This window comes from Juglans regia, chromosome 1, assembly GCF_001411555.2.
Source record: "Juglans regia cultivar Chandler chromosome 1, Walnut 2.0, whole genome shotgun sequence".
Lineage (NCBI taxonomy): Eukaryota > Viridiplantae > Streptophyta > Magnoliopsida > Fagales > Juglandaceae > Juglans > Juglans regia.
The window spans coordinates 7,916,129-7,941,838 of NC_049901.1; the positions used below are offsets into that span (position 1 = coordinate 7,916,129).

The 25,710-nt window shown below is 35.0% G+C and overlaps 3 protein-coding genes across 3 annotated transcripts; 2 read left to right on the forward strand and 1 right to left on the reverse strand.

The window, feature by feature from the left end:
• Positions 1–1,482: 1,482 nt before the first annotated feature.
• Positions 1,483–10,291, reverse strand: LOC108988119 (alpha-1,4 glucan phosphorylase L isozyme, chloroplastic/amyloplastic). The gene is made up of 15 exons (XM_018961243.2): positions 9,949–10,291; positions 8,699–8,937; positions 8,498–8,599; positions 7,678–7,854; positions 7,295–7,570; positions 6,694–6,965; positions 5,947–6,064; positions 5,395–5,856; positions 5,106–5,258; positions 4,323–4,451; positions 3,727–3,963; positions 3,413–3,489; positions 2,655–2,841; positions 2,216–2,416; positions 1,483–1,785 (listed from the first exon to the last, which is right to left on the reverse strand). Exons 1-15 carry the CDS (start codon positions 10,172–10,174, stop codon positions 1,669–1,671), a joined length of 2,973 nt encoding a protein of 990 aa, XP_018816788.1. The 5' UTR covers positions 10,175–10,291; the 3' UTR covers positions 1,483–1,668.
• A 10,278-nt stretch (positions 10,292–20,569) lies between these two features.
• Positions 20,570–22,171, forward strand: LOC108988061 (BAG family molecular chaperone regulator 8, chloroplastic-like). The gene is made up of 2 exons (XM_018961161.2): positions 20,570–21,248; positions 21,347–22,171. The coding sequence occupies exons 1-2, from the start codon at positions 20,646–20,648 to the stop codon at positions 21,944–21,946; spliced, it is 1,203 nt and encodes a 400-aa protein (XP_018816706.1). The 5' UTR covers positions 20,570–20,645; the 3' UTR covers positions 21,947–22,171.
• Positions 22,172–22,651: 480 nt separating this feature from the next.
• Positions 22,652–25,182, forward strand: LOC108987925 (pentatricopeptide repeat-containing protein At5g39350-like). The gene has a single exon (XM_018960991.2). The coding sequence runs from the start codon at positions 22,672–22,674 to the stop codon at positions 24,703–24,705; it is 2,034 nt and encodes a 677-aa protein (XP_018816536.1). The 5' UTR covers positions 22,652–22,671; the 3' UTR covers positions 24,706–25,182.
• The last annotated feature ends 528 nt before the right edge of the window (positions 25,183–25,710 follow it).

The window sequence follows — 25,710 nt, forward strand, 5'->3', positions numbered from 1 at the left end:
ATTTGTTTGTGACGAATTTCCATAATTGGTGAATGAAGATCATTCATACATTTTTTTCTTTTGGAACCCTGATTCTTGATAAAATTTGTCCCATTTTTTCCCCTACGGTCTGATAATTTGATCCATATAGATACTTTGCCATTCTAATCGCTTTCCAAATCGATCAGTGAAAACAGATGAACAGGGTGTTACAGTTGATGCCTTTGTGCCTATTTATGCATCTCAATTTATGGTTTGAAGAGTTGAACAATAAAGCAGAACATGGGGATTTTAGATATAAAAAAAAATAATAATGCAATTTTTGGGCTTCTTTTTCCGTGTTTAATTTTAAAGTCATGTTTCATACCGTCATGGAGTGTGCAATGTAAAGGAACAACCTGCACTGTGGACAGCTTGAGCTTATGGGGCCCTTTTAGCTTCTCTGAGTTTATTCACCTGCTTAACTTTGTCCAGTTCAAGTCTCTCTCTCACACACACACACATATACAAGTTAACATCCTATATTGCCTAACAATATATAGCAACAGAAAAAGCCCTATAATCCAATTAGCTTTGGTTCACATTTCCCGTTTTTGCTTCTGCATCAGAGTTGGCAATTCAGGCACGAACTTTGCGCTCTTGGTTTGGTCACTCTAAACACGGCCTACTTTATTAGGATACTCTCTCTCTCTGTGACACCACAAGTACAAGCATTGATAAAAATCTGCATGGAATAATGTTAGGATGGTGCCACAATTAATTAGAACGCATGAAAAGGCCATGTACATGTGAGAGTTTGCATACCATCACTTTGTCTTCTCTGGGTAGGGCCATGTGCATGCCCTGCAATACTTTATAAATAAACATCGAAACTGTGACTCCAAGCTTTCAGTGGAATCTAGGTTCTATTGGAGGTGACTTTATGATGCTGCCATTGGCTAATGAATGGAACCTGTTTGGTTTGGATCTCACTTACATACAAAAACTTAAAAATCAAATCTTTGTTTGCTTCCTCTAATCAAATATTAAAGCCTTTTTAAGACCACAACGATGACATAAAAGAACGTGGTACGGAATCCTAAAAGCTTAAGGCCCACTTAAGCCCAAATCCCCTACTGTCCTCATTCCCTCAGGTTCAGTCATCTCCTGTCTGTCTGACATGCAGACTTTCTGTAACGAAATGAATTATAGTACTACCCTCCAAACCATATCCCAAGTTCCCATACTGCCGCTCTGCGCTTCCCACTTGAACCCCATCACTTGCACGACGTCCTTGGTGTCGAGTGTCGACGCCTACTCCTCCCTAAGCTCGTACCCACTACCCACATGCGCATTTGGATCGTACGGCCACCACCACCATCTAAAACTGAACACATAGTCCTTCGCTAAATTTCTTTTACTTAACATACAAGGGGTTAGCTCTTCCGATGGTTTTAACCATGGTGGTTGATGAGCAATGTCAGAAAATGCAAGGCAAAGAAGCACTACTTTTGTGCGCAAAAGTATAAGACAAAGGCTCTGCATCGTTTATTAGATGGCACTTCAGTTTCACTCACACCTTATTCCCACCTCATTTACATGCTGAAAAGACGAGAGCAACAAAAAGATACAACGTAAAAATGAAAAACCACTGTTATCACCATTAAGGGCCAAAACCAGCTCCACCACTCGAGACATAAACACACACTTCTATGGCAACTCGACAGGTTCAATGTTCCATATGTGCTTGGCATATTCGTGGATCGTTCTGTCGCTGCTGAACTTGGGTGAACCTGCTGTATTCAAGATCGACATTCTTGTCCATTTCTGACCCAGTACCAATAACAGATGTTCAGCACAAATAACATAATTTAATTGGAATGATCTATTCTTGGGATTGCATGTGTGAGAAAATGCCTCGGAAGTATTAAATATATGAAGCATCAAGTACCAGACACAAATGCCTCTCGCATTTCTAGTATTATCTGAAACAATGTGAACAACTAGCTAGCGACTAAACTACTTGTAAAAATCTTGCATGAATATTGGCACTGGTGTATATGCAACAATTAGAGTTGGATATGCTCGATGGATGAGCCACATGAGACTTTGATGGGCTGAAGAAATTCAAAAAACTTTGTAGGTGGAAGAAAATTCACACCCAAATTGACCCAGTTAATAAAAATGGAAGAGCATGCAAAGAGATTTCCACAGTAAACTACAAAAGCTTGCATTAGGAAATACATGTATAACTCACCTTTTGGTCTCGGTATGCCTCATCAACCTTCTCTTGGCATTCTAGATAACTGGGGAAGTCTTTGCCCACGAGGAAATAATCAGCAAGGCCAAAACCTTCAGTTCCTTCCAAAGATCCCATAAGTTCTTCATAATCGTAAGGCCCAAAAACACCACTTCTGACAAATTCCTTGACTTCCTCAAAACGGGGGTCCGGAACAAACTACAAAAAGAGTGCGGCAAGGTTAAATAGCAATGAGCATGCCCACGACAAGAACATACGCAATAATTTTCTTTTTCCTTTCTCAAGTTTCCATTTCTTTTGGCAAGTCGTAAAGCTTGTGCCCCCTAACCTACCAGCCTAGCAATTGTTATTATATCATGGTGTGGTAAAAACATCATGACAGCTTCAGTTCCTAAAGAACAAAACAAAATTTACTGAATTGGTTATATGGGCATACCTTTCCCTCGGCTCTCTCTTTCCTGAGCCCAGCAATCTCATGAGCTTCAGCACCGAATAGGAAAAAGTTGTCTTCCCCAACCTCTTCTCGTATTTCCACATTTGCCCCGTCCAAGGTCCCAATCAGAATGCAACCATTCATCGCAAACTTCATGTTGCTAGTTCCACTGGCCTCCATCCCAGCCGTACTACAGAGAGGAAGGAGGAAGAGAAGGGATGTCAGTTTTATGAAAGCTTTATCTACCAGACAAGCTAATAACTATAAACTTCAACAAATCATTGAGAAATTTTCATTGCAGTTAAAGAAGAAACTACTATCAATGGAAGTACTTGGGTATTTATATCACGTAGGCATGGTCATAGTTTTGCAGCAAAAGTTCTCTTGACTAAGCATTTCCTACAAAACTTTAATGAAAATAAAGGCTCCATTCCAATTGTAATGAAGTAACATTGTCACATATGAAACTGCCAACAGTACCAAGCAATACTTCAAGAAATATTCCCACAGATCTCCAAATAATTGGTCTTGTTTTGTTGTTACTAGTGACGTGCTGGACACAATAGGTTTGGTGGGTGCATGTAGGTGTACGCGCGCGGGTGTGGGTGTGTGTGGGGGGCAGGGGGTTGTGTGTATTTGTTGTGATAATCATATTAAATGTGATTTAATATTAGGAATAAGCAATTCAGCAACGCTGACATTGTAATCATATTAGGAGACAATGCCAGATAATCATATTAGGAATGAAAGTGAAAAAGTACCTTATGTGTTGTGATAGCTCACTTGCAGGTATAAGCAATTCAGCAACACTGACATTGTAATCAGGGACAAAAACAACCTATATCATAGACAAAGTAACAATAAACTTGAGGTATGAAATTTGTAGATATTAATCAATGCCAAAAACTTGGAGAACTACATGTCAATAACTACATGACATGAAACTCATAATGATCAAGATTCAGCCAAGTTATTAATCTAGTAACAGTTAAAGCTAACTCTCGGACAGAAACTTTATGTATGACTACTTTTCACAAAATTTATTAAACAAGATTTAGCATGAAAGCACGCATACCTTCAGCAAATCACCTATTTCAGGATCGTGGTTAACTGTAGACCCAACATCAGTGATAAATTTCACAATTCTCTTGGCTTGGATATAAGTAGCAAATGCTTTTCCCCCAAAAATACAGACTCGTGGAACAAACTTTGCTTTCCTTTCCCTCGCACTCATTTCTTTCATTTTCTTGTAGCGGTAAACAATTCCCAAGATATTCAATAGTTGTCTCTTGTACTCATGGATGCGCTTCACCTGAAAACAATCAACCCATTTCAGTCCCCATGCTATACAATAAAAAGCACTTTGAATGGTGAAAAGCAAAAACGAATTTTACAAACTGCCAATGGCCTACATTATTAGGCAATACATTAATCCAGTCAATGAAGAAAGCCTACTTTTCAACCAATGCACCGCATTTATAATTTGCCCAAGATTGCCTCTTGAATTGACTTGTGCAATTTGTTTTTGTTTTATCGGTAAAAGTGACTCATGCAATTTAAAATAACCAAGTTTTCATTTTTTCCTGCTTTCATGAGGCTGAACTGTTACATATTCCCACACTTCCTTGTCACAATCTGAGAAAGAGAAGAATTCGAAGGCAAGCAAGTTACCTGGATGTCAAACATTGCATCAGGGCTAACAGAGTATCCTGTTTTCTCTTTGAGGAATGAAACAAGTTTCAACTTATTGCTCCTTTTTACGGCTCTCCACTGGGTTTGGAGATCGTCAGTATCTGCAAACTATTAATAAAATAATCTAATTAGCATGTATCATGAGAGCAGCAAAATTAAAACAATTTATCAAACATTTATTAGTATTCTCTATCATGGATCTATGGAAAAACAGATACACAATAGGCATCAAAATCAAAATCAAGGCCTCAAAAATTCTGAACACCTCGTGTATAGAAAGGCATGAAAGGTTAGATATACTCATGTTCGGAAACACATGGATTCAGCAAGTATGTTGGGCCAAGTGCTGTCAAAGGGTCATTTCTGAGAGATGGTAATATCACCATAAAATTGTCACATAGTCTGTACAACATGTGTATCCATTTTGAAATGTATGTCGTATGAAACCTGATCAATAAATTATCTAGAAACCTTCAAGCGTATGTAGAAAGATTTTTCTCTTTTTGCTTCTACAAGCATGAAGCCCAAAAAGACGCAATGGGGCACATATCATACAATTATACACATGTTTTGTCTAGTCCAACATTAGTGCTCCACATTTTTAATTCATTCATGTAACTTTAACCTATTATAATGCAAATTATAAACAACAGAAAACAAAAATTACATAATAAAATTTGAAGATGAATTAAAATCTAGGTAAGACATAAGATCCATCAATGTGACAATTTGAAAAGCAAGAAATTTGGTTATGGTGGGTACCTTTCGTAACTCTGCCAGTTTTTCAGTATTCAGGACCCAGTCTTCGGATCCAGTCCAGTTGGTTATAATTTTACTTAATTCCGGATTGCAGTAGCGGATCCACCTTCTTGGTGTCACCCCATTTGTTTTATTTTGAAATTTCTCAGGCCACAACTGCAAAATTAATGTAGAGATCAATCATTTGAAAGTATTTCACACTACATTGGACATTGACAAAATTCAGAATCATCAAACTGCATTTATTGTGATTAAAGAAAAGAGGTAAAGTATAAGCTATGGGCTTGTTTACCTTAAAGAATGCATTAAAAACTTCCTCCTTCACTATTTCACTATGAATCTCAGCGACACCATTTACTGCATGTCCACCCACAACACAGAGGTTAGCCATTCGGACCATCTTTGGCAGTTCTGGTACTGGTTCTGGCAACACTATAGTCTTTTTCTGAGAGGCTTTTTCTTCAGATTCACCTTCTTCATCAACGGGGTCAACTGTTTCTTCAGAACTTTCAAGTTCCTCACTTGGCAAATCAACAGAACTTTCAAGTTCCTCACTTGGCAAATCAACAGAACTTTCAAGAGGACTTTCGAGTTCCTCACTTGGCAAATCAACAGGGCTTTCCTCAGGTTTGACAAATAAATCCACAAAGGCAGCAGGCAATTCAACATTTTCTAATATTCTCATCTCTTTCAATTTTTTCTCCAATAATTCAGAATCATCCGTACCATACTCAGAGACTATGGTGTGGACAAGCTGGAAAATGCAAAATGGTAGGAATCAGGAAAAATATAATTTGGTTCCAAATGTAAAAAGGTTTTGGTTGTGCATGTAGTCCAGTATTACCTCCTCATCAATCATTTCTATGATCTCCACATGCCGAGGAAGCAGTCTCTGCATGAGTTCTAAACTCCATTTTTCCAATGCCTCCGGAAGAACAGTATGATTCGTATATGCTACAGCTCTAGCAGACAAATTGCACAATGAGAGAAATCGAAGTTACTAAATTTGAGTCTGTATTAAGCATATTAACTTCTATGACACATAAAAATCTGAGTTTGCTGTGAAATTGTTTTAATTGTGAGATGGAAACCAACATGGGTTAAGCCAACAAACTAGAATCTGTCTGTCAAGGCACACATATGTGCATGTTATTCAAGCATATATAGATATTAGAGAAGTTTATACTGAAAATTCACTTAAATTATCTTAGTCTAATCCCATTTTCATCCCAGCTGCAAAAGGACAAGAAAATTACGTTTAACTATGATCATTGAAATGGCACAGTTACTAATAAAAGGATAAAAATATAGTTATCTACCAAAAAGGTATTTTATATAGAGAGACAAGACTTTTATGAAGAAGAAGACGAAGATAAACATAATATAGGAAATTGAAGGGAAAACTTCCAATTTTAGAAAGTTGACATGTAATCAAGTTGGAACTTCTCAAAAAGAAAAGCAAGACACTCAAATTAGGACAGAGGGATTACAATGTACAGTAATCATCTAATTACACCAACTAGCTCAATGCACAAGTAACATAGTAAAGTAACTCATTGATGCATGCATGTACAACAGCCATCTAATGTACCTGCAAGTGATATTCCAGGCCTCCTTCCAGCTTAAACCCTTCAAATCTATCAAAATCCTCATCAGCTCTGGGATACAAAGAGTTGGGTGAGTATCATTCATCTGTACTGCAACCTTCTCAGGAAACTCTTCCCATTTTATATTTGCTCCAGATCTTCTCTCAAAACATGCAATGATATCTTGTAGAGAAGCTGAACATAAAGTGTATTGTTGCTTCAAGCGAAGGACTTTCCCCTCCATCGATTCATCCCCAGGGTAGAGTACATAACAAATCTGATATTAAAACAAATCATAACACAAACCACCCTTTCTACCATCTTCACTTAACATAGTGGTAAAAAATTAATGAAGAAAAAATCTGAAAATTAGCACTCATGGTGGTCAAGGTTGCCCATCATATAAAGATGATACTTAGAATTTAGAAATGCAAACTAATATATAAAACCTGATAATGTCCATTCCAACACTATCACCCAACTTCAGGATCTCCTGAACATCTATGGCCCCAAACTATTTTTGAAGTTAAAATTTTTAAAAAAGAGTGGCTGACAGCAGCCGAGATCATTAAAAAAATGTCTGTACAATGATGAGTGTATCCATACCTTCTCAGCATTTGCTAGGGCCTCGTATGCTTTGGTGTGCTCTCCAGTATTAAAAGCATGTAAGTCAAAATCTTCTGACGGAGCCTTGGTCGACCAAAGCCGCAGGTTGATAGTGTTTTTTGTTTTGTATCCTGGAATTGGAACATCATAAGCAACAGCCTTTATATCTTCTCCTCCAATCCAGTGCTTTTTTCCATCTGATCCACTTTCAACCTTGCCGTAAAATTTTACAGTATATGAGATATCATTTCTCACAACTTCCCAGGGATTGCCCATCTACAAGAAGACACCATAATTGACCAAACAACCAGAACAGTAAGGCATAATGCTGATACTATAAGGCACTTGAAGTGAAAGAAAATCAGCAGAGATCAGGCATATACCTCTAGCCAATCTTCAGCAACTTCCTCCTGCCCATCTTTTGTAATTCTCTGTTTAAACAAGCCATACTTGTATCTAAGTCCATAACCCCATGCTGGGTAATTTAATGTTGCCAAAGAGTCCAGAAAACAGGAGGCAAGGCGCCCAAGACCACCATTTCCAAGTGCAGCATCAGCCTCCTATTATTTGTCAACCAAAAGAAATTAGCTGCCATCACACACACACACACACAGATATTCATTTGTTTTCCTGAAAGTTCCTTTCGACAAATAACAACAAAAGAGATCATATTTCGTGATCAGCGTAATTATGAAAAGTGGTCAGGGCTTCAATGCAAACAGGAAAGTCTTGCAGACACTAGAAAACTCTGAAGGAACAGGAACATTAACTCATAATCACATTCATTAAGAATAATTACCCAATTCTAGATGATTAGACCAGTTTGTTGTATTAACAAAAAGTCTAGTTTGAACACATTTGTACTGAGGTTATTGAATGGTTCAGCCTTCTTTGAAACATCTACATTGTTTATGTCCTTCCAATGTTGGTTTTGAAATGTCTACATTGGTGTAATGATTTTAGCGACTTCATTGTTTTGCTAGAATTATTCTTTTCATCACTTATGAAAAGATGTAAAGCTGATTAATTATGTTGCCTGAGTTGTCGTTCTCCCCCACATACTTTGTTGGTTTAGATCTGGTATTGATAAAGAAAAATTGGAATTATACGTACATTGATTGTGCAGAATTGGCATCAAACACTCCAAAGCTGAGTATTTTAAACTAAAGGAAATTATGTAAAAAAAAAAAAAAGAAAGCTGACCTGGGAAGCCACATTTTCTAATTCATGCCCAAGCTTTTTCAAAGCCTCTGCATAAGCACCAGTGAGCTCTAAATTACCAATTGCATTTAACAGTGCTCTACCCTACAAAAATTCAACATTAGGCAACCACAACAGCTTGCATGAGAAAATGACAAGAATGAATTGCTGATATGGGAACAGCGCAGACGAGCGATGACAGACCTGTAGAAATTCCATCGACAAATAATATGCCTGCTTTACATTCAACTTTTCATGGTAATCATATGTTGCATTCCAATTTATGATAAGAACATCACGAACACTTTGTGCAGTTGCAAAGAAAGCCTTTGGAAGTTCAAAATGCTCAGGAGAAAACAACGGTGTGAACTCGGCATGGTACTTAATACTTGAGGCAATAGATGCCGCATCCGGTGTGAAAGAATTGTGAGTGGTAGGAGCTTCTGAATGAAAACACAATTGGTAATCATCAAATATGTGGTAGAACCCCAAATGTACAATGGATTGAATGCGGAAACAAATCTCAATACAAATCTCCCATCATAGTGATTGTTTCAATATTTCTCTCACGCTCAGTTCCCTCTTAACCTTAGGAAAGTTACATTTCGAACAACCAATCACATAGTGTCCTGTCAGCATCCACTTGATACACACGCCGTCCAGTGGGATTCGTTAAATGATTTTCAAATATTTAACTCAAAGTCTTTCATCCTCAATTGCATAGACACATCAAATGAATTTGATTGGAACGAGATAGTTGAGATCATTAAATAGCATCACTTCTAACAAGTGTGAGATACTTTGTTTTCATAGGAAGAGAAATGTCATAGGAAGCTAAACAAGGTCAACAGATACACGCCCATCAATGAAATCATAGCAAATTGACCACAATATATCATCAGAAACTATCGGGTAGCATGTTTCCTCCTCCCACACAAAAGTGGAATCTATCTAAAAGGCCTTCATAGGACCCATCGTTTATGTGGGAGGATAAAGCAATGATCCATGGGACATTTGATACCTGCCTGAGTATACTCGTATCTCGTGTACTTTTTATGATAAAAAAATATTAGCCACGTCAAAGCATAGTCGCTCCTGTGACATGAAAATTGGATCCCGCCGATGGAACCAGGGAGCACTGCTCACAATCACCCCCCATCAGACTAGAACACGTCCTTCCGACATCAACTATTCGTTTCTTTTCGCTTCTTATTTTACGAAAATCCCCCATTCATCTCCTTCGATTCATTCCTACTAACCTTCAGTGAGTATGCTTTCTTAGTACTTTCTTAGTGCATAACTACAGATGTCTAACGAGAAGAATACGTCTCTCTCTGTATCTCTCCCTCTAGCTTTAAATAACCAATAAATACAATCTCAAACTCGTGTATTAAGAATGGAAGCTCAGAGCAGAATTAAGAATAGAAGCACAGCAGGGAACAGATAAAACCGACCTTGTTCGGTGATAGTATCCTCGAGTTTCTGCTTCGGCTCGCTGGAGACATTCTTCACCGAGAAATACCGCCTCACAGGCCGTGAAGTCAAAGTCCTGATCGAAAACAGCTTGGATCCGCTGCTTCGGGAACCGAAATCGAATAACCCCGAGAGAGAAGTGCAATGGTGTGATTGCGAAAATGCCCCAGGACGTGTCGAAGCAGCAGAGAATTGCGAAACAGCCATTGCTCTCTCTCTCACTCTCTCTCACTCACTCTCTTCACTACTGAGACTCTCGACTCTCTTATCCTTTTCAGAGGCTCTGAATGAATCCAACGAAGAGTCTGTTAGTTTGCTTTGAAAGTGACAACCCCACACTCTCTCTCTCTCTGCCCCCGTTATCTGAAGCTGATATTTTTGGCTGCGAAATAGTGCGGTGATTTTAAATATTTTGTAAAAAGTAATAAAAAAAATTGAAAAATCAACGATGTGATATCCAACGAAAACTTTATTTGGTGCGGTTGAGAGTATTTGTATCCGATAAAACCATCCCAACAATATTTATAAAGGAAAATGATTTATATATAATATTTTTTACAATATTTTACATATTTATATTTTAAATAATAAGTATTTTTATAAAATATTTTATAAAAATAATATTATTTTACAAAAATATTCTTATTTTATAATATTATTATAAATTATGTTATAAAAATATATTATTTGTATATCATTATTCATTTTATAAATGATTATGAGTAACTTGCAATCTTATCATATATTTAAAGAAAAAAGATTAAACAAATTAAAACATGTAGGCGTTCGCATGGTCTTATAATGGTTTTGACTACAGGCGATTAATGTCTGAAAGTAGATTTTTCAGAAGGGTGATTCTACAGCCCCGCTCCTAGCGGGATGTAGTATTATTTTATATGTGTTTTATTTAAATAATTTTTTATATAAATTTTTAAATATTTTTATAAAAATAAAATAAATTTAAAATATAATTAAGAAAATATTTTCTTAATCAGAAAATAAAATAAATTTAAATATGATATGTTTTTTATAATTTTTTATTTTATTTTGTAATTAAGAAAATATTTTTGTATGTGTATTTTTTTAATTTATTTTTTATATAGATTTTTTTACACTTTTAAATATTTTTAAAAAATAAAATAAATTAAAAATATTATTAAAAAACACTTCCTTAATCAGAAAGTAAAAAAAAAAAAACATATCTATATAAAAAACATATCATTTAAAATATTGTAATTTTATTTTATTTTTTTTTAAATATTTGAAATTATTAAAAATATCTATATAAAAAAAATTAAAAAAAACACATATAAAAAAATGTTAGAGCCCAGCGAGAGCCCCCAGTGGGACATCTAGCATTTTTCTTTTTAGAAACGTGACCTCGTTTGTTTTTTAAAAATATTTTATTTTATTTTATTTTATCTTATCATTATAATTTTTTTAATTTTTAATATAAAATAAAATCAATAATTTGATTTTTAAAATTTTAAGATAAAAATAATATTAAAAAATATATTTTAATAATTTTTTATTTAATTTTTTAATTTTAATTTTAATTTAATTCAACTCATTTTATTTTATCTAATTTAATATGTAAAAACAAATGAGCCGGTGGGCTCCAAAACAGGTGTGGCTTCGTTTGTACGTTGGTCTAAACTCAACATACACCGTCCACGTGTAGACGTTATATTTGATGATGGTGACGAGCGTATTTTGTTTTATATAAAAAAAAGTAAAAAAATCATAAATGAAATGGACTAAAACGGGAGCGGTGACGGTAAAGCCACCCATCTTTTTCAACAGTTTTCTCAATGACATGGAAATGTGATGTGTGAAATTTATAGACCGTCCACGTTTAGACTTTAGAGCATTTAATTCATCTTATTTAAATAGAAATTATGTTTTAAAAATATATTAATGTAATAGTCTTGAGAGTAATAATATAATTATAATTTTTTAATCTATAATTATTTTATAAAACAAATATAAAATAATTATAAATAGGAAAGATTTAAATAGTAAATTGAGTTAAGATGAGATAAAAGTTGAATAAATTATTATTTTTTAATATTAATTTTATTTTAAAATTTTAAAAAAAATTAAATTATTTATTATATTTTATGTAATTTCATCTCAAAACTTAGAAGCTTATTTATCAACACTAGGTAATCTTAATGGGCTCATTGTTTATGATTTTATTGTATCTATCTATCTCCTATGTATCTTTTGGCAAGGCTTGGGCTACTTGAGTAGACCTCACTCGTTCTTCGGCTCCCTCTTGGCCTCTTCTTTGGCAGCAAACTCTTTGTTGGGTGGCAGCTGCAAAGCCGTATCCGTTCAGTTGGGTGCTACCAAAGCTTGCTGGCTGTAGCTTCATATCTTGCATTAGCTCTAGCTTCCACACTAACGCTTGATTCCATCAAATAATGAAAGGAGAGCCATTTTCAAATCCTCCGCGTGCAAAATTAGTAGCAAAAATTGTGGTTCCATACGTCAATTTAGGCGTAATTTTGACAATGAAATGAGATGAGATGTAAATAATTTGAGTTAAAATATTTATAGAGTTTTGAGAAATGAGAGAGAAAATGTTAAATAAAAATATTATAAAATAAAAATATTGTTATAATATAATTTTTCAATATTAATTTTATTTTGAGATTTGAAAAAATTGAATTATTTTTTATATTTTTTTAAAGTTCAAAAAATTTATAATAATTAGATAATAATTAAATGAAAAAATTAAACATTTAAAATTAAAAAATATTTATATTTATAATATTTGGATATTAAGATAAGATAGCATGAGATGGAAATATCTTGTTATCCAGACAGGTTTGGCAACTCGGATCAGACATAAAATTTTCAACTCAATTTTCGTAGTGAGATGGAATAAATATCCAAACGGTCATTTACAAACAAAACTCAGATCAAACGTTTGGTTTCAAAATTTACTCTATTGTACATTGATAAAGACTATTCAGCCTGTCAAACAGTGAGCACTGTCCCCTCCAACGTTACTCCACTCTTGCTTACCCATATTCCACACATTACTCCCCCGTCATCCCCCATCGAAGCACGAATCTCTCCACGGCATCGCAGCTTTCATATCCCTCAACTGAGCATTTTTCACCTCGTGATCCCTTCTCTAGATCGACCTCCATCTCGCAAGAAACCCACAAACTCTCCAATCCTTCATGGCCAAACCCTTGATTACCCACACTCATCTGGAAGTAGTGATCTCGTTTCTACCTCAGGGGTCGAGTATTGACGTTGTTTGCTTGGGAGTCGACGGAAGGCACTGTGCTTGAACCCATTTGAACGTCTGCCCCATCTTGCGCATTATTGTGCGAATCTCTGCAATTTTCCTCAGAATTGCCAGGCTAATGTTGACCAAATCCTAACCGAATCTCGAGCCCTAAAGCAAAGGCTATTTTCTGCAACTTTTAGAGGAAGTTCACTAACCTCTACCTACACAACTAGCCTTGCGTGGTTTGCAATAGTTTATTTGGGGTCTCGTGGGAAGAGCTCGGTTGGTTGTTATAAACGAAAATAGTGTATAAAATCACAATGCCCAAACCGACGGAAGACACCCTTATGAAGCGAATCAAGCCTCGCACCCTTTTCTTCCTGAAATCTGCCCGTCGTCGCCCCCATAAGTCGACCACCATGGGTCCTAGAACTCGGTCCTACTAGGTAAGCGTGTCCGGCCCCCCTATTATTTCAGTTGTCTGTATATAATTTTAGCAGCAGATTTGTGTGAATGCATTATGAGATTGGGCCAAATATGGTGCTTAAATTGTATTTCTTGGGTAACATGCAAACATGGAATTGGTGCTTGGAAATATGATTTCTCTGCTATATATTACTCTGGTCTTGTTGGGTAACATTATTGTTGGATATGGTCTTTTTGCTTCATTGGGATTGATTTACGTTGTTGAAATGTTAATTGTTGGGTGACATTGTTGTTGGATATAGTCTTTGTGCTTCATACTAATGTTCACCATCCATTTATAATTTTCTACTACTTGGATGAATTCTAGCCTTGGAATATTCATCTCATCTATTTTGCAAGAGATTATGATCAAAGGCGCTGGGGGGTTGGTTAGAGAGGATCATAATGTGGAGTACTTTTTTTTATTATTATATAAGTAAATAGATAGCTTTATTGAATAGAATGAAACTAGGCAATGCTCAAATACACAAGAAGTATACAAAGTGAGACATATAATTACATTCTAATAAACTGAAAAGAAGATAGAAACTCATAAACAATCTCACCCTTCAGTACAATAGCAGAAAACCACTGTAAAAGAGAGAATACAAACAAATTCCAGATTTCCCTGACTGCACCCTCCTTGTTGGTAAAGCACCTATCATTCATTTCTGACCATAAACACCACATTAAGCACAAAGGTATCATACGTCACACTGCTGCCAATTGTGCACCATTATGCCTCATATTCCAGCACGCTAGTAGTTCCACCACACTCTTAGGCATTACCCAACTCAGTCCTGCTCTATCAAGGATACCAGCCCATAATTTCCCCGCCACCTCACAATGTAAAAGCAAATTATCTATCGATTCTCCATTGCTTTTGCACATGTAGCACCACTCCGTGACCACCATACCCCACTTCCTTAAGTTATCAACGTCAATATCTTTCCAAGCGCGGTTATTCAAGTAAAAAACGTAACTTTAGGCAGAACTTGTGCTTTCCTCTTCCACGGAAAAAAGATAGGCTGTAGTGCTGTCAAAGCCTTGTAAAAAGATTTAACAGTAAAAAAGTTTCTCCCCATGTGAATCCACAACATATAGTCTCCCCCATTTCCTCCTATCTTTGCTGAATACAAGTGGCTAAAAAAGGTTGTCATCTCATCAAGCTCCCAATCCTGAGCATTTCTAGTAAAAGTAACGTTCCAAGTTACCATCTCATTGGTACAACATAGTACATCTGAAATTGCTGATTGCTGATGTCTAGCCATGTTAAAAGCAATTGGAAAGATAATGGAAAGAGGACTCTTCCCACTACAAGCATCGTGCCTAAAGCGAAGTCTTGCTCCATCTCTCACTCCGAACCTAATATGTTTTTCAAAGGTGTTCCACCCCTTGCTAATAAATTTCCATAAGTTCACTCCATATGATCCCATACCCTCCTTAGAACACCATCCCCCCCCCCCCACTCACTACCATACTTGTGTTCGATTACCTCTCTTCACAATGAGTTCCCTTCCATTTGATACCACCACAACCACTTACTAAGAAGGGACTTGTTGAAAATGCTCAAATTTCATACCCCTAATCCCCCGTTCGCAATCAGACAACACACCATTTGCCAACTTACAAGGTGGAATTTGGTTTCCTCCCCCATGCCCCCCCACAAGAGGGAAATATAGTAAGTAGGAAGATTGGAAATGATACTTTTAATAAGTGATAATCTTCCCCATTTTAATAAATATAGTTGTTTTCACCCCGATGGTCTTTTCTCAATCTTCTCTACCACCCAATCCAAATGCTCTTTACTTTAAATGACGCCCCCAATGGAAGTCCAAGATACTTCATAGGAAGTTAAAACAATTTTACAACCCAACAACTCAGCTAGAGAAGCAATATTACTCACAACCCCCACCAGTACCAACTCTGACTTCTCCAAGTTCACCTTAAGTCCTGAAACAGCTTCAAAATACAATAAGACTGCCCTTAGAGCTTGAATATGGTCACTAGCAACATCACAGAAGATAAGCGTGTCATCCGTAAATAATAAGTGAGAAATGGAGCTGACATCATTACTATTGTTGCCCACCGAAAAACCCGTAATAAAACCCCCCTAACGACAACCTCTACCGTGCGACTCAAAGCCTCCATAACTAAAACAAAAAGGAATTGTGATAATGGATCCCAATGGAAAAAACTAGGGCTGTAAGTCGGCCGGTCCGGATCGAGAAAACCGACCGGACCGAAAATAGGCATTATCAGTTTTGGTCCTCACAAAATGGGATTTTCGGTCTTTGGTTCGGTCCCGGGTTTAGGGGTTTTCGGACCGGACTGACCGAAAAAAATTTAAATTTTATATATATATATTTTTATATAATAATTATATAATAAATTATGTAATTTTCATCTAACTTACCCCATGGTCCAATTAACCTATCATCAATTCACCACTAACTAATTACTAAACATCTACAACTACAAGACTACATCTATCTAGATTCTACGTTATTAAATAACACTTTTTAATATATCTAAATTGTAAGTAAATATAAAGCAATTAAAAGTAACTAATGTAAATTATAATTAACTTCATGATTCATGTATGACATGAATATCAATTAACTCACCTATCACTAATTCACCATTAACTAATTTATAAGTTAGAACTATCATAAATTATAATACATTGACATACTCTAAGTTAGTAATAAAGTAACAATTAACATCATCAATATAATTATAACTAAACTAAATTTATAACTAAATCAATGTAAGTCTATAAGTTATTATAACTAGTAACTTCAAGTCTACAAGTCTATATATACTATATAGTATCAATACCACTAATACTATGACTAATGAGTATTAATAATGAGTAATGAGTAATGACTAATGACTATATCACTGATTCACTATGACTCTACCAGCATATATTACTAATTTACTATGAGTAATTTAGTATAGTATGGTCAATAATTTAGTATCAATGTCTTATTATATAATATATATTCCATAATATATAACATATATAATTATATTATTAGTATCACTATTAGAGTATAATATATAATGTTATCATTAATTATTTTTTCAATGAGTTAAAAGAATAATCACCATTAAATAGTTTAATTAATTTTACTAATTTAAATAACTTTTTTAATTAATTTATATGCCAAAAAGATAAAAAAAAATTACAAGTTTAAAACACACCAAGTCTGCCAAACATCAAACGGCGCCGTTAAGTACAAATGAGAGAATGAGGATATATAATTCCAGTGGAGATGAATCAGCACTATAGGAGACGAACCTAGTTTTATGATGTGGATGACATGCAAAAATTCTGGAGGTCGGCTTTGAATGCCCCAATGCAATATAGGTCTCAAAGGGGATCAATATATTCAAGAAGTTTTGAATGGACACCCTAGGAATTGCCTCGAAATGTTTTCGCATGGAGGTGCCCGCATCCCGTTATGTATGCGACGTGTTACGACAATCAATGATTATGGACCCTACAGAAAGGGTCTCTTGTTAGCCATGCACAAGGTTAACGTATCGTTGGAGATCGCTTCCAACATTCAAGTAAAACTATTAACCGCCACGTAAGAACGGTTATACGGGTGCTGCATGAGTTAGGGAGGACTGTGATTAGGCCAACACATACAATTGGGGTCTATCCTTACATTGCGGGAAATCCCCACAAATATCCATGGTTTGAGGTAATGCCTTTTCGAGATTTGAACTCTATCATTCCAGTTTTTTGGTTTCATCTTATAATTATAATTGTTATAATTGAGCTATGTTATATGATAATGGTTTTGTAGAAATGTCTTGGTGTGATAGACTGCACCATGATTTCAGTTGTTGCACCTGCTCGTCTAAATAATGCATATAGAAATCGTTATAACCGAATTGCACAAAATTTATCGTGCTTATATGACTTCGATATGAAGTTCATGTATGTGTATACTGGGTGGGAGGGAACAGCTCATGATACACACGTTTTCATAAATGTATTGAGTCGAAGTCAGAATCAATTCCATGGCCACCCCAAATAAATTTTATATAAATAATAAATGGAAAACATTGTCTTTTGAATTTTGCGTCAAATTATTTATTTGGCAAATAACTAAATTTGTTGATTTATAAATGTGTTTAGGTTATTATTTTCTTGTCGATGCAGATTTTCCCTGAATAGAAATGTTTATGCCTCTCTATCCAAGAGAAAGATATCACCGGTTGATTGTTATAGTGTGAGCCAATTTCGAAGATATAAATATTATTTCAATTATTGTCATTCATCCTTACGATATGTTATTGAACGCACATTCATTTTATTGAAAAATCGATTTCAAATTTTGGATGTCATGCCTCGATATCGCCTAGTCAGACAAGGCATGATTGTTACTGCATGTTGTACACTACACAATATGATTAAAACGATGACGCTCAATGACGAGTTAATTCATGATGTATTGGATCATTGGGCTTCAATGGAAAATATGGTCGCGGATGATGATGCGGGTGAATCCTCTCATGTGGTAGACATGTCTAGTGAATCAACCCAAGCTATGACTGCAATGAGGGATGTGATTGCGTTATCAATGTGGACACATAGGACTAGACAATGAACGTGTAATTGAGAATAATAATTTTTCATTTTGTCAAGAATAATCAACTTGTTGTGTTTCATATGTGGCCGCATGTATTATTAATTTTCTCGTAAATGATATATATGCTGAATTATTAAAATTTCTAAAAATATTACGAGTTTCGGGAAAAATGAAGTTAAAAAATTTGGAAGGACATGTCAAAAATTGTAATTGTGTATTTAACCTCAAGCCATTAAGAAATTGCTTTGCATAGTTCTCGGGAAAAAATATGCAACGCTTGTTGATATTACAAAAAAATAAAATTAAAAATATTTTGGTATTTTATATTTTATGACAGTTCGAACTATAGATGTATGTTTCCATATATATAAAAGAAAATGCATTAGTAATGTTTGGTCTCATTTTTTTGAAATTAAAAATCTATTAAATTTATTTTTAGAATTATTTTATACATTATAATATAAATAAGAAGAAATTTTCGTATATTAGAGTATTTTCAATTTCCGTTTTATTTTCCTTTATGAACCAAATCCATTTATACATTATTATATAAACCAAACAAATTTTCCGAATTGATATTGTAATTTATAAATTATTTTTCTGTATTTTCAAAATTATTTTATACATTCAAATATAAATAAAACAGATTTTCTAATTAACAGTGTCATTTCCATTATATTCTCCATTATTTTTTCAAAATTTTCGAATTGATAAAGTAATTTTCAATTTTTTTTTTCTAATTTTTTGAAATTAATTTATATATTAAAAATATAAATCCATAATTACAAAAAACTTTTCATCCATTGGGGTGGGACCCACCACATTTCCCTTCTCCAAAAAGTTAAAATATCTCATCTCACATTTACATCCAAACATATCTGCAAATACATTCCATACAACTATGTCAATTGAAGTTAATAAAATTTCTTACTCAAAAAAGGAATTCAAGTGATATCTAGTTAGGGGTATAAATTTTAATCGGAAAACCAGATCAAGTCAGTTTTTATATTATATAATATATAATAATATAAATTATAATTATATATAATAATACACATTATAATCATTATATAATATATAATATATAATATATATTCCATATTGTATAACATATAATATTAGTATCACTATATCATTATAATATATATATATATATATATATATATATACTATATGTAGTAGTAACACTATAATAATATAATATATAGTATTAGTATATATTAATATATTATAAGAGTTATAGCATAATATATGTATAATAGTATAGTCAACTTAATATGTTAGTATTAATATCACTATTAGTATAATATATAGTATTAATAATAATTTAGCATCAATGTGTTATTATATAATACATAATATATATTCCACAATATATAACATATAGTATTAGTACATTGACATACTCTAAATTAGTAACAAATTAGCAACTAACATAATAAATAATCTTTTTTATTGTAGATTTTTTGTATAATATTTTGTTTTATAGCAGTTTTTTTATAGCATAATTCTTTTTACATGGTATATTTTTTTTATAAAACAGATTTTTTTATAAAGTAGATATTTATAGCCGAATTCTTTTTACATAGCATATATTTTTATAAAACAAATTTTTGTAAATTTTAATAGATTTTTTAAAGCTTTTTTTTTTATAAACATAGTTTTTTTTATGAAAAATTTATAAATTATTTAAATAAAAAAATCCGAGGTATCTGTTTAAGAGGATAACTTGTGTATAATAGATTTTGAAAAATATAAAACTAGTACATATCGATTCGATCTTAAATTTTGTCTAAAATTAAACTGAACCGAATTGGTTACACCCCTAAATATCATAGTGAAGATTATCCACACGATAGTTGACTAAGCATGAATACAAAAAAAAAAAAAAAAAATGCAATTGACAAATTCTATGAATCTAAGGTTGGTTTGAACAATGAGTTGAGATGAGATAAGTTGAGATAAAAATTAAAAGTTAAATAAAATATTATTAAATTATTATTATTATTTTAAAAATTAAAAAAATTAAATAATTTATTATATTTTATATAAAAAAATAAAAAAATAAAATAAAATAATATAAGAAGAGATGAAACATATTTACAGTACACACAGGCGAAACATGAAAAGCAATCATTAAAAAATAAGAAAAATAAAACAAGAACTTTTATTGGAGTACTCGTCCAAATGATTTTATTCCTTCGCTTTTTTTTTCCTTAGCTGTAATTAATTATTAAATTATATTCCACTTTTGGGATTCAATGTTGGTATACACACCCCCAAGACCCTCCAAACACCACTACTTCCCTCTTCAACCAGAAAAAAAGGAAAGTCTGCGACTGTGTAGCTGCTCAGCATGGCCTGTCACCACCACCACCAAAGCCACCCTCCCCCAACCACCACCACCACCTGTTGCCGCTGCTGCAGCACACTCCATCTTTCCCCACCATTGCCAGACCCACTTCTCCTAGCTCTTGCTGCTCATGTTATTCAATCTGTCCTCCCAAACCATCAGCAACACCATTATCACGATCCATATTCTCAATATACAAAACTTAACACCCCCAATCCCCGTCCCCAAAACCAATACAATCGTCGGCACCGAAGATCTCAAGACGCACGCTTCGAAGAAATCCCCGAGTCCCACTCTCTGCTTTCCTCTCTGTTTCGCCGCATTCATGTCCTAGAATCCTCTCTCCACTATTTTTCCACTTCTTCTCCGTCTCCGTATTCTTCTACCCCTTACTCTCTTAGAGACTTAGCTGCTCGTGTTATACAAACCCGTTTCCGTGCTTTCCTTGTTCGCAGATCAAGTGCTCTTAGACAGCTCAAAGACCTCGCTGTCATCAAGTCCACTTTCAACTCTATCAAATCCTCGCTTTCCTGTGAGACACATTTCGATTTTGATGCTCTTTCTCAGAAGATCATGGATTTGCTTCTCAAGCTTGACTCTATTCAGGTTAATCATTCTTGGGTTTTTGTTTTTTTTTTCAAAATTCCCTCTCGTTCTCCGTCTTTTGTAAATCGGATTTGTAAGTACGTAAATTTTGCTTGCAGGGTGGGAATCCTCTGATTAGGGCTGGGAAGAGGTCGACTACTAGAGATTTGGTGCGGTTCTTGAAGTTCATAGATGGGGTTGCTGCGAAAAGCCATGGGCTTTTCTCCAAAACTACTAAGAATGTGAGTTTTGGCCATCCAAATGGTAACAAATCTAGCGTTTTGGGCACCAGGATCAAAAGTTTGGGCGGGCATACGGAAATGATAGATAAGCTGAGGGCCAGAGTAGAGAAGATTAGTGGGCTGTCTAGGGTTTTTCAAAATGACGAGGAAGACGTGGAGTTTGAGGGGTTCAAGCAAGCCAGCGATGATGATGAGGAAAACTTTCCTAGAGTCGTCATTGGTGGAAAGAATGGGCAGATTAGAAGTGGGTTTTTGGTGGAAAGGAACGGGATTCAACCCAGGGTGAAGAAAAGTGTGAGCTTTGCAGAGAATAGGAATGTGTACATTCGGGATAGTACTTGCTTGGATCAGGGAGAGCCTGTGAAAAACCCTTGCAGGGAACTAGAAGAAGTTAAGGGTTTTCCTTGGGACAATGAGGATGATGAGGAGGCACACTTCGATCATGGAAGTTCACTGGTCCAGATTCCAGACCAGTGATTGGGAAAGAAAGGCAAGAATCATGTTGAGAAGTGACGGTAATTATGACATTGGAGACCATAATTTCGGACAAAATGAGGATTATGTATTCCCTTCCCCCCGAATATGATATCCAAAGCTGATTTGATTGAAAAGAGAGATGCTGTGAAGATTGTGACATAAAATGCAATCTATGGGGTCGGATTTTGGTCCTGCAAATTTTCGAGACGTCCTTTTCTTCGTCATTTTTTTCTTTTATGGAGCATGAATGATACCTTGCAAGTAATTTATTTAAAAATCTTTATATTATATATTTTTCATATTTAATTTAAAATATATATTTTAAATTTTAATCCTACAAATCAAATTATATCATTTTTATCAAATATTAGATTAATATAAAACACAATAAAAATATATTATATAATATTTTCCAACCTGCACATTTTAATTTAAACTGTTTGTCGAATAAAAGTAATAGGCTTACATCTTATTTATAATTTATAGATAATTTTAAATATAATAATATTTTTATTAAAATTAAATCTATTAAATTAAAAAAAAAATTATTTTATTAGATAATTGTAAACAATTTGTTATACAATAATAACTCTATTATTTTCATAAAAATAACTCTAAAAGAGGGTTTTTACTAACTTCTCATAGTAAAAACCTTTAGGAATTAATCTATAATAACTTTTCAAATGGCCCAGCTTTAGCATTGCTGGGCGAAAGGTGTGAAATTGATGAATGGCGCCTCTCATGCTCTCTCAAAAACCAAACACCTTCTCGCCACGACCGCTGCCCAGTGCCAATCACTGTTCCGAAACTTTGCAGCCACTCGTTCCCTCACGAAAATTAAACAACTCCATGCCCATACCATCATCTCGGGCCTCCTCTCCTCCTCGAAATCCACCGAGATTCGCTCAGCCGTCGCCGCAGCGTATGCTTTATGTGGGGATGTTCGATTTGCTCGTAAACTGTTTGATGAAGTTTCCGACCGGAGTTTATTTTTGTATAACGTCGTGATAAGAATGTACATACAAAACGGTCTACCCTATGACGCACTTAATGTATTTGTTCAATTGCTCGCTTCGGGGCAGGGCCGGCCCGATAACTTTACGTACCCATTTGTTATTAAGGCGTGCGGAGACTTGTCGTTGCTTAATGTAGGTGTTGTAGTTCACGGGCGAACACTGGTGGTTGGCTTTGATTCTGACACGTTTGTGCAGAATTCTTTGTTGGCGATGTATATGAACTGTGGGGAGAAGGAGGCAGCGAGACAGGTTTTCGATACGATGCGGGAGTGGAGTGTTGTGTCTTGGAATACCATGATTAATGGGTATTTTAGAAATGGGTGTCCAAAGGAAGCTACGATGATTTTTAATTGGATGATGGATGTGGGAGTAGAGCCTGATTGTGCCACCATGGTCTCAGTGTTGCCAGCTTGTGCTTACTTTAGGGATTTGGTATTGGGAAGAAGGATTAATACATTACTCGAAGAGAAAGGTTTGGGGAAGAATATTGCAGTGAAGAATGCCCTGGTAGATATGTATGCAAAGTGCGGTAGCATGGATGAAGCAAGGTTAGTTTTTGATAACATGGGTGAGAGGGACGTGGTCACGTGGACAACCATGATTAATGGGTATATTTTGAATGTCGATGCAAGGAGCGCTTTGGCCCTTTGTCGGCTCATGCAGTCTGACGGGGTAAGACCCAATTCAGTAAGTATAGCTTCTCTTCTTTCAGCATGTGGCAGTTTGTGTTCCATTGAGTACGGTAGGTGCTTGCACGGGTGGGCAATAAGGCAAAAGATTGAGTCGGATGTTATTGTGGAGACTGCATTGATTGACATGTATGCAAAATGCAAAAAAGTTGACCTCATCTTTCGAGTGTTTGGTAAAACTACGAAAAAACGAACAGTCCCTTGGAATGCTCTTCTTTCTGGATGTATTCATAATGGACTTGCAATAGAAGCAATGAAAATTTTCAAACAAATGCTAATGGAAGCAGTACAACCTAACGAAGCAACCTTGAATAGTCTCCTTCCAGCATACGCTATTCTTGCAGATTTGCAGCAAGCATCGAATATACACTGTTACCTGGTAAGATCTGGGTTTCTTGCAAGCATCGAAGTTGCTACTGGTATGATTGACATATACTCAAAATGTGGAAGCTTAGAATCTGCTCACCAAATTTTTAGGGGAGTTCCTGAAAAGAGAAGGGACATCGTCCTGTGGAGTGTGATAATAGCTGGTTATGGAGTTCATGGTCATGGTGAGATTGCTGTATCACTTTTCTATCAGATGGTTCAATCTGGGGTGAAACCCAACGAAGTCACTTTCACTTCTGTATTGCATGCATGCAGCCATGGAGGTCTGGTGGATAAGGGTTTGCATTTGTTCAAGTTCATGCTTGAAAATCACCAAATGAGTCCTTGTCCTGATCACTACACATGCATTATTGATCTTCTTGGTCGTGCTGGTCGACTGAATGAAGCTTATGATCTAATTAGAACAATGCCATTTAAGCCTAACCATGCTGTTTGGGGAGCACTGCTTGGTGCTTGCGTGATACATGAGAATGTTGAACTAGGGGAGGTGGCCGCAAAGTGGCTTTTTGAGCTTGAGCCAGAAAACACAGGAAATTATGTATTGATGGCAAAAATTTATGCCGCACTGGGCAGGTGGAAAGATGCTGAGAATGTGAGAGGCATGATGAATGAGATAGGATTAAGAAAAGCACCTGCCCACAGTTTGGTTGATGTCAGAAATCTGTGAAATAGATTCGGATTTTCTGCTTAAAAATTAAAATGGATGTCCCTAAGCAGTTCGATATTCCAATCAAAAGTTGAGGTTCATACCTAGTTTGAAGATGTTCGATTACAGGAAATGATAGATCTGCATAAATTGAAGACTTTGGTTGTGTAGAAAGGATTCTCTTTTAGAGAGTGGGGAATGCCTTTCTTCATATAGTCCTATAATCTAGATCATGAAAGTGAGCTCTCAGAATTAACCAGTGATACCATTGTTTCATTTAGTTTTGCCTTGCAAGTGGATTTTTTGTTATATCATTGTCTGAAAAGGCAATTGCTTGGTCAAACAGAAGGCTAAACTTTCATCATTATGAATGGAGGGGTTTCGCATTCCTTTTATAAATATTCTACCTATTTGTGGACATATGGGAATTATTTAAGTTGAAGCATGGTAATTGATAAAGATTGTATGGATATGGGTATGCATTTGAATCTTTCATGTTAGCCTTAAAATATCATGCTAGAGGGATCAGGTACACTGTATTATAGATCTTCTTTAAGTGGGAGTTAACTGTCCATTACTCTTAGAATGACGATAATCTTGTGCTTGAGCTGTCTCTTGACAGAAAACACTCTATTAGAGTGCAAGATATGTCCCTTCGTAATGGAGATTGCTATATTTATTTATTACGAAGTATATTTTGCATATTTCATATCAACTTAGGTAAATATTATGTCCATTATTTAAAATGCATTAATCGACATGCTCATTAGATTTGATTTTTTTATGCTTTTAAAATAAACTCTTTCTTATGATTCGTAAAGGATACAGTTTGGATTTTATTTTATTTTTTGTTAGAATTATTGGTTAAATTAATCACCTGAAGAGGTTGCTTATTTCTTTTTTCATTTTCTGCATTTTTCTCGACTTATGTTATCTAGTGTGGAGTATGTTTTAAACTTCTTGATTATATGGTTTTACATTCCTTCTAGCCTTCTTCAACATATATGAAAACTTGACCCAGGGATG